General features: G+C 53.8%; 7 protein-coding genes across 7 annotated transcripts; 4 read left to right on the top strand and 3 right to left on the bottom strand.

The window, feature by feature from the left end:
- Positions 1-137: 137 nt before the first annotated feature.
- Positions 138-1,744, top strand: PV07_01197 (uncharacterized protein). Its single transcript, XM_016387707.1, has 2 exons — positions 138-431; positions 508-1,744. Exons 1-2 carry the CDS (start codon positions 337-339, stop codon positions 1,619-1,621), a joined length of 1,209 nt encoding a protein of 402 aa, XP_016254635.1. The 5' UTR covers positions 138-336; the 3' UTR covers positions 1,622-1,744.
- Positions 1,745-1,748: 4 nt separating this feature from the next.
- On the bottom strand, positions 1,749-3,637 carry PV07_01196 (uncharacterized protein). The gene is made up of 2 exons (XM_016387706.1): positions 3,334-3,637; positions 1,749-3,277 (listed from the first exon to the last, which is right to left on the bottom strand). Exons 1-2 carry the CDS (start codon positions 3,460-3,462, stop codon positions 1,877-1,879), a joined length of 1,530 nt encoding a protein of 509 aa, XP_016254634.1. The 5' UTR covers positions 3,463-3,637; the 3' UTR covers positions 1,749-1,876.
- Positions 3,638-4,685: 1,048 nt separating this feature from the next.
- Positions 4,686-10,569, top strand: PV07_01195 (uncharacterized protein). Its single transcript, XM_016387705.1, has 11 exons — positions 4,686-5,962; positions 6,022-6,117; positions 6,170-6,449; positions 6,515-6,826; positions 6,886-7,346; positions 7,435-8,147; positions 8,212-9,029; positions 9,083-9,193; positions 9,249-9,652; positions 9,714-10,018; positions 10,144-10,569. The coding sequence occupies exons 1-11, from the start codon at positions 5,104-5,106 to the stop codon at positions 10,324-10,326; spliced, it is 4,542 nt and encodes a 1,513-aa protein (XP_016254633.1). The 5' UTR covers positions 4,686-5,103; the 3' UTR covers positions 10,327-10,569.
- Positions 10,422-11,992, bottom strand: PV07_01194 (uncharacterized protein). The gene has a single exon (XM_016387704.1). It carries the CDS (start codon positions 11,821-11,823, stop codon positions 10,558-10,560), a length of 1,266 nt encoding a protein of 421 aa, XP_016254632.1. The 5' UTR covers positions 11,824-11,992; the 3' UTR covers positions 10,422-10,557.
- Positions 11,993-12,183: 191 nt separating this feature from the next.
- Positions 12,184-13,256, top strand: PV07_01193 (uncharacterized protein). Its single transcript, XM_016387703.1, has one exon. The coding sequence runs from the start codon at positions 12,369-12,371 to the stop codon at positions 12,831-12,833; it is 465 nt and encodes a 154-aa protein (XP_016254631.1). The 5' UTR covers positions 12,184-12,368; the 3' UTR covers positions 12,834-13,256.
- Positions 13,257-13,517: 261 nt separating this feature from the next.
- Positions 13,518-14,818, top strand: PV07_01192 (uncharacterized protein). Its single transcript, XM_016387702.1, has 2 exons — positions 13,518-14,177; positions 14,234-14,818. The coding sequence occupies exons 1-2, from the start codon at positions 13,643-13,645 to the stop codon at positions 14,488-14,490; spliced, it is 792 nt and encodes a 263-aa protein (XP_016254630.1). The 5' UTR covers positions 13,518-13,642; the 3' UTR covers positions 14,491-14,818.
- Positions 14,819-15,037: 219 nt separating this feature from the next.
- PV07_01191 (uncharacterized protein) lies at positions 15,038-16,640 on the bottom strand. Its single transcript, XM_016387701.1, has one exon. It carries the CDS (start codon positions 16,429-16,431, stop codon positions 15,547-15,549), a length of 885 nt encoding a protein of 294 aa, XP_016254629.1. The 5' UTR covers positions 16,432-16,640; the 3' UTR covers positions 15,038-15,546.
- Positions 16,641-16,742: the final 102 nt, after the last annotated feature.

The raw sequence follows: 16,742 nt of genomic DNA, 5'->3' as shown, positions 1-16,742 counted from the left end.
CTCCAGACCCTAGCAAGGCTGAGAGATCGAAAGAACCTTGCTGCGACTAACGGAACCGAGTATGGGGAGAAATGCCAACGACCCCAGCATCTCGGCCTCTAGACCCTTCAGCCAATCATCTCCGCATTCCAGCGGCAGCTCAAACGCGGGAATCCTTGAGACTTCGAGAAGTGTCGACGCCCGCACCAGTATCGAGAAGAATGATTCACATGCACCAGTACGAGCAGCGGGCTGCTATGATTCTCGCAGATCCCAAGGATGTCTTCACATTCCTTTGATCCCTCCGTCTTTCTCCTCTAACGAGCTCCTCCGAATCTCCGGTACACACCCGTCGATATGGAGAGCTCTACCTCAGAACAAGCAAGCAATAGGGTGGCAGCAATGCTCTCAGAGTCCAAGCTGGTGGCATTCGACCACACTGCTGCTGGACAGTAAGAACGACCCCCTCTGTGTGGCTATGTGGTTGCGTTTGGTATCCGTGTGACACTGACACCCTTTCACGCACAGTGATGGTATCAGCTCCAATGCCTCGGGCTCCCTCATCATCAAGCCCTGCACACAAGCCGAGATCGACTTCTACGAGTCCGCCAGAGACCACCCCTTGTTCCAAGCCCACATGCCTGCCTACCTCGGATCGCTCACACGACATGACGACCAAGAAGCCGTTGCACCGCTGCTAGAGTCTTCTCAAGACGGCGTGGCTGCACCCTCCCTTGCCGACGCGGTCGCAGCACAGGGGGCCGCCACCCAGGGCACCCCGGGACTTAATAGGCGCGTGTCGTGGAAACCATCTGGAGGCAAGAAAATCTCCACAGGCCTGGCGATTGTGTTGGAAAATGTCGCGTCCGGCTTCAAGCACCCGAACGTGTTGGACGTGAAGCTCGGCGCCAGACTGTGGGACGACGACGCGCCGTTGGCCAAGAGAAGGAAACTAGACGAGGTGGCGGCGAAGACGACCAGCGGGCTGCTAGGTATTCGTGTTGCTGGGATGAAGCTGTGGGCTGGCGCTGGCACAGAGCCAAGCGCCGAGGTCGAGGTGACACCGGCCGAGAGACAGTACGTAGAGGTCAAGAACGGGTATAAATCCTACAACAAGTTCTACGGGCAGTCCTTGTCGGTAGATAACGTCGCCGACGCCTTCAAGACGTATCTCGGCGGCGTTCGCGAAGATGACTCTGCCGATGACACGACGACCAGGACGAGAGTCAGATTCAAGCATCCACGTGCCGAGTTTCTGATCCGGCGGTTCCTCAGGGAATTGAAGAGTGTGCGCTTTCTCCTGGAAGACGAGGAAAGCAGAATGTACAGCGCGAGTGTGTTGATGGTGTATGAAGGAGACCCGGAGACGCTGGAGGCCAGCATCGCGAAAGAAGAGGAGAGTGTTCGGGAGGCAGAGCATGGTACGGTGGACCCATCTGGTGATGAGGACGGCGACTGGGACGAGGAGGATGAGGACGAGGAGGAGGACGAGGAGGATGTGCAGCCGTACAAAATCCACGAACTGCGGCTCATTGATTTTGCCCACGCGAGGTGGACGCCGGACGAAGGCCCCGACGAGAACGCCCTCATAGGCATCCAGAGTCTGCAGGGTATTCTGGAAAGGTTGGTCGAGTACGAGTAAGACGACAGCGCGGGCATTTCTCCTATACCGTTGCTCTGTCTCCCTTGTCAAAAAAGCGATTAGCGGGCTGATAAATTAAAGTCTGCACGCGCACTGTACAATAAAAAAGACAAAAGATTTCAGATTACTTCCATTCCGAAGTTTCAATCTTCTATCCCTGGTATTCTATTCCGGATACTGGAGCGAGCTTGGTGCGTGTGCCCAACCTTACCCGAAGACAACTCCTTCCTTTCACTCTGAGGCTGCAGTTTTGGATCAGCTCCTTTCCAACCCGATAACAGCTTCTGGCCAGCCCGCCCACACAATCGCCCGGCTCGGCACGCGCCCTGCAACTGGACTTAACAAACTAATTCGTCCTCTTGCTTCATCGGTATCTGTGACATATAGGAATCCCATCACAGTGCTGTCGCGAATAACTTCTTGCTCGGCTTCTCCGTCGCAGTTCATCACCGCAAGGACGGAACTTCGCATCGCCGCGACGGGGCTGGTCATGCGTTCAAATATCTGGGACAGGGGAAGCGGGACCTTGGATGTGGAAGAAGGCGATGTGTCATCAGCGTCGTCACCTACACCGCCGGGCAGGAAGGAATCCTCGTCGTCCTGATCCGCAGTAGCCGCAGCAAAAGAGTCCGGAGTTGTTCCAATGCGGCGCCACACGGTCAACGTAGAGAAATCCACTTGCTGATGGCGAGGTTGGAGGGAGATACCGTTGCTCAGGCGCGGGTTGCCGTAGAAGTATGTTTTGATTTGTGCCGCGCGGAAGGCGGTCATGAACGCTTCGTCGCGATCGACACACCCGCCAGATTTGGCAAGCTTGATTACAGAGATTGATTCGGGCGAGGCGGACACATTACTTGCGGACGACGATGAGGGTCGAAATGCGGCAGGCTGTCCGTCGAATTTCTTGACCATATCACTGTACAGTCTCTCCGAGCCCATGCAGATGATGGCCGAAACGGAAAATTCAGAAACGATGTCCTGGATAATGTCGTATCCGACAGTGTTGCCAGATTTCGTTGTAGTCAAACTTCCTGGGGTGTCGATAATAATACCGCTTTCTCTAGCTTCGGGGTCTTGAGCTCTGCGTCCTGCCACCGCGAGAGCCAGCCGGTTGATCTGACCTTTGTAGACCTTGCCTTCTTTTTCCTCTGGTTTCGAACTGCCGAAGAAGTAGACGAGTGGTAACTTGACCGGGATTGCCCCATTAGGGCCCGACATTGGGGCAGTTCCCCATCCTTCTTCGACATCTATCAGGGTTTTGAAGACGGTGGCAGTCAGGGTACCGGGAATGCTGATGACACCTTCCTTGACATCCAGATTGACCACAACTGGGGATCGTGCAGATCGAGAAGCATAACCTGTGAGGATTTTGGCAAGAGAGGTTTTGCCTGCATTCTCAGGGCCTAAAATCAAGACTCGTGGGCCTTCGCGCCCTGTAGCTTGAGCTTGACCACGCAGATTTTCGAGGCTGAAATGGGTGTTGATGTACTCGCTCATGGGAGTTTCCTCCGCGGTATACTCGCTTTGCAGGGCATCACCACTGACCTGGAATTGGCAACCGTTCCAAGTGTAAATGGCAGCCTTTGTGCCCGTGAAGGTATACGTGTTTCCGATCACAAGTTCGGTTCCAAACAACTCAGCGGTCCCAGACAACAGCTGCGAGATACGTGCATTAGAGGATGCCTAGCAGCGGCGAGAAAGGCTGAACTCACCTTGACCTGGACATACTTGCCCACGGCAACCTCGAAGCGCCATTCCGTCTCCTGTGCAAGATCGTGTTGGGTGGCCTCAACGGTGTGAACCTCTTCTGGCTCTTCTAGGCCAAGACCGGGCAACGACATTTGATCATCGTGTCGCGACTGAGATGGCGATAGGGTTTGTTTTGGTGGCGGTGGGGGAAGGGGGTTCGTATTTCGTATTGCCAACTATTCTTCAGGGTAGCGATGATGAATGCAACGAGTGTGAATGGTTTGTGCGATGCGAGCGCAAGGCGCAAATGCTCGGCCGACGGCGACGAGGTTCCCGCTGCGCCGCCGGATTCGGATATGGCGGCTTGGCATCATCGTGTCGTCACTTCAGCTGGACCTGCGCCTGCGCCCACAGCCTGCGCTTCTCCCTTGTCCGGTTCTGCATCTCTGCCTTTTTCCTCATCTCCTCATCTCCTTCATTGTTGTTGTGCCTCTCAGTTGCACATGGGAAAAACTCTGTATCCCTTGCCGACCCTCCTGATTCGGTGCTCGCATCAACCCGTCCCACTCTGCACAAAGCATCGTCTTCCAGCTTCCATCTCCCTCCGTCCGTGTCAACGCTGGTGGACTCTTGAATTCGGAATAGTCTCCTCCTGCGCTCCGGAACTCCATTCTTAGTGCATCTTGCACAAGCGAATCGCCACTCGCTGTGCCTTGGCCGCGGACGCTGGTCCCTGCCGATAGTTCAGGACCTGCCTATGCTTGCGAGGAGATGCGCAATCTGTCCGTTCCTACTGCAGCGCAGTAAGCGACGCTAACACGCGATGACAATGCACACCCTTGCCAATTGTCCCTTTCAGGAAGAGAGCCATCCTTGCCGCATCATTATGTAAGGCCTTAAGTAACAGAGACGAGCGTCCCCAAGCCTCTCAAGGACCCGTCGGAATTTGCCCTTTGCTCGGCGCATAGCGGTGCTCATCAACAAGAACCAGTCGCTACGTGGACACACCAATTTGAGGCCCTCCAGCGTTCCGTATTCTTCTTGGTTCCTGCCGGCGCCGATCCCCCCAATTCGGGTGCCTGCTGTGGTTGTTGTTTTGCCAGGCTCTGACTGCACCGGTAGCGGTACCTGTGCCTGGCTCTTCATCATGGTCCAAGATCAGCACTATACGCCCCATGACAGAAGCTAATACGCCGGAGATGTTCTTACTATCGGTTGATTTATTCCTAGCGCATCGACAATGGTGGGGAGAAGGGTCCAGTTCACAAATTGGCTGTTCAAGCGGGATTTCCCAAGCCGTGGCGGGACTTCCGCGAACCCTGGCCTGGGCGAGTTCTTAAGCTCTTGGCCTAACACTTGGGCTGTAGGCCTTGACGGCCGAGGGGCTTGTGCAAGGATTCTATGCTTTCGCTTCAAAAGCCGAGAAATACTACATACAATCCTCCAATGAGACGTCTTATTTGCCTTCTACATTTACATCGTGAAAACAGGACCCCAAGAATGGTCAGAGTCCCGGCGCATCATACTCGGACGACTACATCCTTCGACCTGCACTACTCTCTCATCTCACTGCTACTGCATCAGGATCAACAGCGCTCCTAGAATGCCTCTGTCGCTTGCTATATAGTCTTTCTTGTATTTCTGACGCATTTGATCACACATCTCAGAACGACAAGGCCAAGAAACGGGGTCTTCTGAGGGGTTTGCGGGCTCTATTCGGCACACTGATATTGTATCCTTCTAGCTTCTCTCTGTCCACAATCTGGTGTTAACGCTCCATTGATATCGGCATTATGGGTGCAGGAGACGAGGCACGTCGTCCTCCGCCAACTGACGACTCGTTAGAGCGCGAGGTATCGACCAGCAGCTCTGAAGGCCCGGCATTCGAGCCAATCCGAACGCGAAAGACGAGAGACACAGATGACTATCGCTTCGACGATGAAGAACCAACCAGACCAGATGAGCTTGCAAGGATTGCATCCGTCCTGTCCGGAGCTCGAACTCGCACTCTTACTAGCGATGGCCTGCAGAGACAGGACACTGTTGCCGGCATGGGCATTGAGTCCCCTGAATTCGATCCGAACAATCCCGCGTTCAACTTTTTCCTGTGGATCCGCAAGTTTCTCCAGCTTCTCGAACAGCAGAACATCAAATTGCGAAGATCAGGCTTCACTTTCAAGAATCTCAGTGTTTCTGGGAAGGGGTCGGCCCTAGTACTCCAGAAGAATGTCGGCTCCCTCTTTATGCAACCTTTCCGCATCCGCGAGCTTTTCCAGCATCCTGTTGAGAAACAGATATTACGAAATTTCAATGGACATGTCAACAGCGGCGAGTTGCTTATCGTCCTTGGTCGACCTGGGAGTGGCTGTTCTACATTCCTCAAGACCATCTGTGGCGAGCTCCAAGGTTTGCAGGTCTCAAAGGACTCCAAGATCACCTATAGTGGAATACCACAGGAGCTGTTCGTGAAGGAGTTCAAAGGCGAGGCAATATACAATCAAGAGAATGAAAAGCATTTTCCTCATTTGACGGTGGGGGAGACTCTTAACTTTGCCGCCGCCTGCCGAACTCCATCCAACAGAATTCTTGATGTTCCTCGAGACGAATGGGCCAAATACATGGCCTCTGTCATGATGAACATCTTCGGTTTGTGTAAGTTGCCAGAACCCTACAAGAGGTTCGCTGCAGAGTTGGACTGACCTCGCATTCAGCACACACCCGCAACACCAAGGTTGGAGACGATTTCGTACGCGGTGTTAGCGGTGGAGAGCGAAAACGTGTCAGCATCGCCGAGATGGCTCTAGCAGGTGAGGGTGATACGAATCTGTTCAAGAATTCAAGCTCATTATCTCTTGACAGGTTCGCCGATTGCCGCATGGGACAACTCAACTCGTGGCCTCGACTCACAAACTGCTCTCGAATTCGTCCGGTCGCTCCGAATCGCTGCAGACTTCGCAGGCCTCACTTCCCTTATCGCAATCTACCAGGCTTCGCAAGCCATTTATGACTTATGTGACAAAGCAATCGTGCTCTACGAGGGGAGGCAGATCTACTTTGGACCTTGCGACGAAGCGAGGGCATATTTCGAAGACATGGGCTGGTATTGTCCTCCTAGACAAACTACAGGTGACTTCTTGACGTACGTCTTGTTTCCATCCTCAATAAATTGACCCGGGAGATGGATTTGCTGAGGGAACATTCTAGGTCCGTTACCAATCCCCGAGAGAGGCAACCCAGAGAAGGATTTGAGAACAAGCTCCCCCGTACAGCTGCAGAATTTGAAAAGTACTGGCTGGAGAGCTCTCAGTACAAGGCGTCTCAAGAGGAAGCCAGTCATGCTGAAGAAGTCGACGCCGATGGGGAAGAAGCTCTACAGACATTCCGAGAAGCCCACCACCAGAGGCAAGCTGAGCATGTGCGCCCCAAATCGCCCTATGTGATCAGCATCCCAATGCAAATTCGCCTTTGCGTTACTCGAGCGTACCAGAGACTCTGGAACGACAAAGCATCAACCATGTAAGTCGTGCTTGTGACCTTGCCTCACGTCTTCGCAGCCAAGCTAACGCCAGACTCAGCGCTGTCATCTTCAGTCAGATTGCACAAGCTCTCATCATAGGGTCCATCTTTTTTGGCACTCCGCTCTCTACCGGCAGCTTTTTCGCCAAAGGCTCTGTCCTGTTCTTCGCTGTGTTGCTCAGTGCGCTGCAGTCCATTGTCGAGATCAACACCTTGTACAGCCAAAGACCCATCGTCGCGAAACACAAGTCTTACGCCTTCTACCATCCTTTCACGGAGGCTGTCGCAGGTATTGTGGCCGACTTACCCATCAAATTCTGCACCACTACTGTATTCAACATCATCCTGTACTTCCTGGCTGGGTTGAGGTACAGAGCCTCAAATTTCTTCATTTTCTTCCTCTTCAACTTTATAGCCATGTTGACCATGTCGGCGATCTTTCGAACAACGGCAGCAGTTACCAAAACCATTTCGGCCGCTTTGGCCATTGCTGGTGTAATGGTTCTCTGGATTGTTATCTGTAAGTAGCTTTCTGAGCTTGCCTTTTGTTTGCCGCGGATCTCGGTCAATGATCTTCCGTGCAAGTTCCCAAGCTAACGACATATCAGACACGGGCTTTACGATGCAAAGGTCTTTCATGCACCCGTGGTTCAAATGGAGTTCTTGGATCAATCCGATCGCCTATGCATTCGAGTCACTCCTTGTCAACGAAGTTCACGGCCGGAACTTCCCCTGTGCTCCCACCAGCTTGGTTCCACCCTATGGTACTGGCAACCATTTCCAATGTGCTGTGGCTGGCGCGGTGGCTGGTCAAACCACTGTTTCCGGAGATGCATGGGTCAAGTCGTCGTACGGATACTCCTATAGCCATATCTGGCGGAATCTCGGCTTTCTCTTCGCCTTCATGATTTTCTTCTTCGCGATCTATTTTATCGCTACCGAACTCAACTCCGACACAACCTCGACAGCAGAGTTCCTGGTCTTCAGAAGAGGGCATGTCCCGTCGTACCTGCAAGGCGGCAAGAATGATGAGGAGCGCATGCATACCGACGAAAAGGGGTTGAGCACGGCCAATCCTGTCGATGAGAAGCAAGCGGAGGAAGTCAAAGCTCTACCTGCGCAGAAGGATATCTTTACATGGCGGAATGTGACCCTCGACATTAAAATCAAGGGCGAACCCCGAAGACTGCTTGATGGCGTCTCGGGTTGGGTCAAACCTGGCACTTTGACGGCTCTCATGGGGACTTCAGGAGCTGGTAAGACCACCTTGCTGGATGCCTTGGCGCAGAGAATCAATATAGGCGTGTTGACGGGCGATATGGTGAGTTTCCCGAGCAAACACAGCTGTGTTTGGATCAGCTCTTTAACGTTCTCCTTTATGGCAGCTTGTAAATGGCAAACCCCTCGATCGTTCCTTTCAACGCAAAACAGGCTATGTGCAGCAACAAGATCTCCACCTTGAGACCACGACCGTCCGAGAAGCTCTTCGGTTTTCAGCTTACCTTCGGCAGCCGAAATCGGTGACAAGAAAAGAGAAGGATGAGTTTGTCGAAGAAGTTATCAAAATGCTCAACATGGAAGATTTTGCGGAGGCTATTGTTGGAAACCCAGGAGAAGGTCTGAATGTTGAACAACGCAAACTCCTGACGATCGGCGTCGAGCTCGCAGCAAAACCCGCACTCCTTATTTTCCTCGATGAGCCCACCTCAGGTCTGGATTCCCAGAGTTCTTGGTCGATTGTTGCTTTCCTTCGCAAGCTCGCCGATTCGGGACAAGCAATTCTTTGCACGATCCATCAGCCATCGGCTATCCTATTCCAAGAGTTTGACCGACTACTTTTCCTGATGAAAGGAGGCAAGACCATTTATTTCGGCGACATCGGCAAGAACTCGAAGATTTTGTTGGACTACTTTGAACGGAACGGTGCCCCGAAGTGCGACGACGATGCAAACCCTGCCGAGTATATGCTCGACATCTGCGGGAAGAAATCTGACCGTGATTGGAGCGAAGTGTGGAAGACGACGCCCGAGGCCAACGAGGTGCAGGCAGAACTAGATCGAATTCAAGAGGCTAAGCGATCAGAACCGGCAGGAGACGCATCATCGACATCCGAATTTGCCATGCCACTCACAGCTCAGATCTACCATGTCACTCACCGGGTGTTTCAGCAATACTGGCGAACGCCATCTTATATCAGCGGCAAGTAAGTATTGGGTCTCCATCACAACGCATCCACGAAGACTGACGTGCCTCCAGATTTCTCTTGGGTATCATGTCTGCATTGTTCATCGGCTTCTCATTCTACAAGCAAAACAGTACCTCGACTGGGTTACAGAACACAATTTTCGGCATTTTTATGCTTGTCACGTTAGTTGCACCTTGACATCTTATCATATCTTCTGCTGGTGCTGACCATGTACAGGATCTTTTCGTCTCTGGTCCAGCAGATCATGCCCCGGTTTGTCATCCAACGATCCCTCTACGAAGTCCGAGAACGTCCATCCAAGGCATATTCATGGATTGCCTTTCTTGTTGCCAACATCGTCGTGGAAATCCCCTATCAAATAGTCCTGGCCTTCCTCATGTGGGTCTCGTGGTACTTTGCGATCTTCGGCAAGAACCAGAGCGGCGAAACGAGAGGGCTGATGCTGCTTTTCGTGGTCCAATTCATGGTCTTCACCAGCACGTTTGCCCATATGATCATTGCAGCGATGCCTGACGCGGAAACGGCGGGCAATATCGCGACGCTGTTGTTCAGTATGATGCTCACTTTCAACGGTGTCCTGCAGAGTCCGTCTGCACTGCCGGGCTTTTGGATATTCATGTGTATGTTCTGGGCCCCTGTCCAAACTGTGCTCCCCTTCCAGAGACTAACCACGGCTTCCAGATCGAGTGTCGCCGATGACCTACCTCATCTCCGGCTGGGCAGGCACCGGGCTCCGAGGTCGGCTGGTCCACTGCGCGCAGAACGAACTCGCCAAGTTTGACCCGCCATCCGGCCAGACCTGCGCGCAGTATCTGACGGCGTACTTGAACGGCGGCGCACCGGGCCAGTTGTACAACCCCAACGCGACCAGCCAGTGCCAGTACTGCCCGCTCACGTCGGCGGACCAGTTCCTAGCCGGCAGCAAGATCTACCCCAGCGACAGGTGGCGGAACTTTGGGATCGGGTTTGCCTACATCATCTTCAACGTAAGTGCAACTCCCTGCCTCTTCTGAGGTTCTGAAATGGAGGCGGCTCTGTTTTGCAAGCGCCGTGAGCTATTTATCAGGTTGGCCCCTTGCTAACGCCCCCTTTTCTGGGTCCGTGACAACAGATCTTCGCCTGCATTTTCCTCTACTACCTCTTCCGCGTCCGGCGGATCAGCATCTCCAGCCTCGCCAAGGGCCCCGCGCGCATCGTGGACCTCATCGTCAACCAGGGCCTGAGGAGGCTGTTTGCCAGGCACGCCGAGCCCACGCCGCCGGGAAAAGAGGCCGAGCGGCACCGGGCGTTCTGAGTATGGTCATGTCAGTCGCTGCCCCGGAACGGGATGGGAAAACGCAGGGAATGTATAATGTTGGGAAAGGGATTTGGACAAATGTGTGAATCGACTTTGGTTTTGCAATGTAACTTCAATTTCTTTTTCCTCTGGTATAGGAAAGTTTCTATCATAGTGCGCAAGGGGTTGATCTAGCCCATCCTGGGGTACAGATTGCGCGGTCTTCAACCGCTCAGTTTTTTTTGCTCATCACTCATTGACCAATTTCCTGGCCTCGTCCTCGACGTCGTACAGGAAGAAAAAGTCGTTGTATTCCTTCGAAAAGGTCTTGGCTTTGGGGCCGGGGATGGGACCGGTGTAGTACTTCTTGACCTCTGCGACCATCCTGTCCGGCGGACCCATCATCTTGTTCGACATGGTCTGCACGGCGCTGACGCGGGGGAGACGGAGCTTGTCGAACTGCTGCAGCCTGGACTGCACGGCGTCCGGGGAGTCGGCGACGTCGCCAAAGAGCACCTGCAGCGCCAGGGCGTCTTCCAGGGCCATGGACGCGCCCTGGCCGTGCGTGGGGAGCATCAGGTGGCCGGCGTCGCCGATCAGGACGGCCCTGCCGCGGGCGAAATTCTCGATCGGGTCGCGCCACATCTGCGTGTACACTTTGATCTCGGTGGCGCCCTCGCACACGGCCTGCACGGCGGGATGGAAGCCCTTGGCGTCGGCGAGCACGTCGGCCAGGTCGGCGGGCGAGTCCCAGCCCTCGATGCCCTTCTCCTTGGGTTTGGTCGGGTGCACGAGCGCCACGTACAGCAGCTCTCCGCCGCGGCAGGGGTAGGTGTTGAGGAGCAACCCCGGGCGGCCGACCTCTGTCTTGTAGAAGGTGGTGAACCCGGGGGGCTGGTTCTGGTAGAATGGTCCCGCTTCGGGGTGCGCGAGGACCTTGTCAAAGGGCTGCAGGAACCGGTACATGGACATGGGCGACTTGCTCACGGGGTAGGGCCGGCCAATGACCTTGGCGATGAGTTCGCTGTGCGCGCCGTCCGCGATGATGACAAGGTCCTTCTTGACTTCCTCGCCCGTGGCAAGCGTGAGGACACCGCTCTCGACGTCGACGTCGACAACTTGCGTGCCCAGGTTGATTTGCGGTCGCGGCTGGCAAGCCTCCACCAACGCCTTCAGCCCGGCGTGGAGATCTGCACGGTGGAAAAGCAGCCACCTGTCCCCGTACTGTTCCTTGATGTCCGTGAAGAACTCCTCCGAGTCGACCTCGACGGTGTCGGCCTTGATGCGGCGCATCTGGCTGTAGTCCAGGGCGCCGGCCCGGACGAAGTCGAAGCCCCATTTCGACAGGATCCTGGTGCCGTTGGGCCCGATGATGATGGCCGCACCGGTCTCGTTTCGAAACCTGGATTTCTCGAACAGCGAGACCGAGTGGCCGGCGTGGGAGAGGGCGATGGCCGCCGAAAGCCCAGCGATGCCGGCGCCGATAATGGCGACTTCCAATTGGCGCGTTGGCATGTTTGTTTTCCCTGTACGGAGCACGAGTAGTTGTTTGGTCTGTGGCGAAGCGATCCAACGAGAGTGCAGAGGGGAGGATGGGGAGGAAGATGCAAGTCCCAATATACCATATACCTGCACTCGATATTTTCTGGACCGACCAGCCTCCTGCAACGGACGCGGTGAGACGAAGGACGGTGAAGGTGGCTTTTTGTTCCTTCAGGCCTCCTTTAGCTGCACCGTTAGAGCTTCGTTTACTGCCTTTGTAGCTCTTGGGGGGAAGTGGGTTGCCCCAAAAAGCTTCTTCAGTTGGTAGGCACAAGGCTAGCGCCGGGGGAGGAGATGCTGCGATGCTGACTGAAGCCCCTGAGGCGCGCCGCAGCCAAAGCCAAAAGTCGACGAGGATAGTCAACAACTGCATCAACTGCGTCAACTGCAACAACCTCAACTGCGCCCTCGACCCAGTACGGGATACCTCATACGCTGGTGAAGGACACCTCCCATCAGAACAACACACAAATACCTCACCTTGAAACCCTCCGTCCGCTCACAGCTATTGAATCGCCATGTCCTCCGACTCTGCCTCCTCCGCCGTCCTTCCCACCCGCATCATCTTCTCCCTGCTCGGCCTCGCCTCTGCCGCCGGGGGCTACATGGCTGACTGGAACGAAACCCACGTCTTCAATCCACGATGGACCCCGCATGCCAAATTCCACAACGGCCAGACCATGTCCACGGGGCTTGGCCTGGGCCTGCTCACCTGGTACTACACCTGGCGGACCACCAACACCTCCACCACGTCGGGGCTGCTGGACAACTTGCTCACGGCGGCGCTGATGAGCAGCCTGTACTGGGCGACGCAAGTGTCGGCGATCCTGTACCCCGGGACGAAGTGGGTGGACGACGAGTTTAAAGAAAGTCATGGCGAGCCTCAGAAACGAGGGGCGCCCGTGCTGCTTGGCTTGAGCTGGGCGGCGTTTGGGCTGGGCTGGTATCGACTGACCAATGGGGGCAAATCGGTCGCCATTTGAAGAGACGAGTACGAGATGTCGCGAGCATTCCTGAGTACAAGTTATGCAGCATTCTTGGGGCAACAAGGAGGCAGACAGCACTGGAGGTGACAGGAAAGCACTAGACTGGGTGTTTGCATGCTGGGCAAGGTGTTGACAGGCGTCACAGAGAAACAATAGAAGAGAGGCAGGCAGGATGTGTCTGTCAGCGCGCAAAAGCAAACTGGTGATTATATGTAAGAGTAGGTGGTCTGGTCCCAATGCCCTTACCGGGTTCATTTCTAACCTATACCGACGGGTAGTCACAATGAGTAATCCAACAATCCTCGCGGCACCGTTCGAGGACATGTTTCTTGTGTTGGTATAATGATCTACGCATCTATAACGCCGTGCTCCAGCCTCAGTGCCCGCGACCCGGATAGTACATAGATAGTCACAGAGCACGGAGTGTATCAACTGGCCGGCTCGCCTTTGTATCTCCGGCCGCCTCTTCTGTGTCGTTGTTGGCCCCCAATTCTGTGGAGTTAAGGACGTCGCCCAGCTAACGGCTCGTCGGCTGTTACGAGCCGCCCGCCAGGCACAGGCTTGTAAGGCTGCTCTCATGACTCGGGGCTGGTTTTATGGGCCCGGCTCAGGGATGGCGTGCTTCACCGAGCCGATTCACCATCCTCTTTATCTCCATACCTATCGAGACACCAAACATCTGGCACGATGGCTGCTCGGCCCCGACCACCATGTCGCTCGGGCGCGATTGTCATCGACTCGACATCCTCGAAGCCTCTGCATGACGATGTGGTTCATGGTCCACATATCATGAAGGTTCCTGTTTCATGGTGATTGGGATCGAACTGCCAAAGTATATAAACCTCGAGGACGGCGCTCCCTCTCGAACTCAAGACAAGCACAATTCAACATTCACAATAACAACAGATACAACAACCAATACCGCCATCATCGGAGCAACCAGCGCCAGCAACATGTCGTCCACCGTCGCCACAGCCTCGACAAACTTCCTCCTCGCCGCAGTCGAAAATCGCTGCTCATGCTACGATCTCACCAAGAACTCCCCCATCGCCGACTCTCGGATCCGTGAGATTGTCGAATCTGCAGTCAAGCACACTCCCTCGGCGTTCAATGTGCAGTCCACCCGTGCTATCGTTTTAGTGAAGCAGGAACACGAGAAGTTATGGGATTTTGGCGACGCGGCCTTGAAAGAGACCATGCCAGAACAGGGATATGCCTACCTGGCGCCGAAGGTGCAGGGTTTCCGTGCTGCCTATGGCACCGTCTTGTGGTTCGAGGATCAAGCCGCCCTGGACACCTTGAAGGAGAAGAACCCGGCCATCCAACACGTCATCCCCCAATGTAAGCCCCGGCGAGTATCGTTTTCTTGATTGTCAAGATGCTGACTGGCAAAATAGGGTCGGGTCACTCCAACGGCATGCACCAGTTCATCGTGTGGACGGCTTTGGAGTTGGAGGGCTTGGGCTGCAATCTTCAGCATTACAACTTCATGTCCGAGTTCAGGGAGAAAGTCCGCAACGAGTGGAACATTCCGCCGACCTGGGCCTTGCATTCCCAGCTGGTCTTTGGAACGCCGGTGGATGGCCTGAAGAGAAGCAGAGAGAGGACGTACCTGCCGCTTGACGACCGCGTCAAGATATTTGGCGGAAAATGATTCGGGTTTCAGCCGTGCGCGTATCATCATACGGAAGCCGCGAGGCCACAGTTTGAATTGGCTGTTGTGATAGACAAGATCTTGGGTCTTTGCTTTTGTTCTGCAACCGTTCTTTGTTGGAAAGCTTCATGTCTTCTTCCGCAGTCTCTACCCAGCAAGCCCGGCCCTGTCTAGTTTTGCACCACTGACTTTATGCGATCTCTGTACCTCGTTTAGTACTAGCTTATCGCACCTAGAGAGTAGGCTCCTTTCTAGCTCTTCTTCTAATATAGTGGATAATCTCTATATAGACACTCCCTAAAAGCTACTATCTAGTAGTCGGCTCGCTACCTACGTCACTATATCTACCGGTGGTCCTAGAGAGTCCCTCACAGTGGGGGGAAGTAATTGATGTGTAGGGCTGAGATTGCCGCTACCGCCCAGACTAATCGGCTGATCGGTGCGCTGGTCTAGGGAAGCCTCGGGAACACAACACTAGGGACGTGTGGGGTGCTGATCTTAGGTTATTAGAACAATGCAAGATATTAGATATGTTGACTCCTCCTTGGATCGTTATAAGACATAACTTCTCTGCCTTTTAGCTATCTCCGAAACAGTGTCATTGTGCTTTCCTCAATAGGACATGCAGCGAAGCCGTCTCGCTCTTGTCTCGTGCATACAGTTAACAATGTTGGAGTAACCCTCGCATCGTTTAACTAGCACGTTGAATCACGACTGTCGTTTTCAAGCGCGTCAACCAAGCATAAAAGGACGATATTTCGAGCACGATACAGCGTGCGATTCTTCGTTCGAAGCCTTCCATCTTCAAAGATTTTCTCTGCGGTTTTGACATCTCTGGCCTCTACTGAGGCAGAATTGCATTGCAAGATGATAGAGAAACGTGTGAAACACATGCCAGCCCATCCTCAAGACGTCCGAACCGTAAACCACTGTCGTGAAGCGCGAGTGTGCTGCGGACGTGTGAAACTAGTGGAACATAAATCCCCATGCAACTCCTTGATCCATGGCAAAACATATAAAGTTATTGCAAAGTCCACAAGAAGGATACTAGTGATGTCAGGGCTTTTGAATATCGACAAGCTCCACCATACCCTTGAGCATGGAGCAGTCGTCGCAATGGACGAGCTTCTGAAATATGCACACTTGGTCCTGGAGCCGTTTGATTTCGTCATCCATGTGCCGGATCTCGACTTCCGACTGGTGGATGTAATTGACGGCTTTTGACATGATGTCGCACTTGCGGACTCTGCTGGAGAGCGCTGGGCCTGCCGAGGACGAGGTTTTAGATGGAGATGTCGAAGTCTGGTTTGTCTCTGCGGCCAAAAGCACTCGGTGGAGCTGCTTCATCTTCCCATTGAGATTGTCACGATACCGCCGTTCAATAGCCGAGTGGTGATCCTTAGATTTCTGAATGGCCGACTCGTCCTTGCTCGGCGAGGATTGATTCCGCTTATTTCGAGGTCTGCCTCTCTTGGGCTGTTGACCTGAAGCAGAGCGTGCAATTCGAGTTCGTGAGATATTCTTTCCAGTATTGTATGTCTCGGTATCTACCAGGCTCGGTGATGGCAGTGGGGAGAGGTTACCGCTGTCGTCCCTGAGGTTTAATGTTCGGTTGTCTTGTTTAGGCGATTGGCACGTCTGGAAATCTGTAGGAGACTCAGAGCCGCCATTTAACTGTAATTGAGCTGGTCCGACTGTCTGTATAAAAGAGGACTTGAATGGTTCTAGGAAGGGGCTCAGATATGAATCTTCTAAGGAAGGTCGTAAGGCGTAGCCTGTAGGTTGTCCTTGTTGGGTGTCCAGTGGAGTCGGCCATGCGTTGAAATCTTTTGCGGTCAAGTCATGGCCATCACCTTCTGATTGGAAGTTGGTGAAGTATGGTTCATCTTGGAATTGCAGTGATCCCTGGTTAACGAAGAAAGGATCTTGATAGTATGACATTGTGATTTGAAGTGGCCGGTGAAGTTTTGGTTTCTTTTGCAAAGATGGTGAGTTACTGTACAGCCTCTTCACTGGAAAATCGCTGGTCTAACACAAACAAATTTTAGAGCGTCTCATCCTCTTCATAAACGGGTTTTACAAAATCGAGATATAACGCCTTGGACCACCGATCTAAGCCTTCCTGGCCCTGAAGACGCAGATTGATAAGCTCGTGATTGGGCGAGCCAAGCCGTGTGCCGCCGGTCATTCCACCGAAGGTGCGAGCATTGTCGTTGGACTTCTTCGGTGCCCTTTCCGCCGGAAACCTGCGG

This window comes from Cladophialophora immunda (genome assembly GCF_000835495.1).
Source record: "Cladophialophora immunda strain CBS 83496 unplaced genomic scaffold supercont1.1, whole genome shotgun sequence".
Classification (NCBI taxonomy): Eukaryota; Fungi; Ascomycota; class Eurotiomycetes; order Chaetothyriales; family Herpotrichiellaceae; genus Cladophialophora; species Cladophialophora immunda.
The sequence above is the reverse complement of the archived record's forward strand: the minus strand, read 5'-3'. Positions and strand labels throughout refer to the sequence as shown.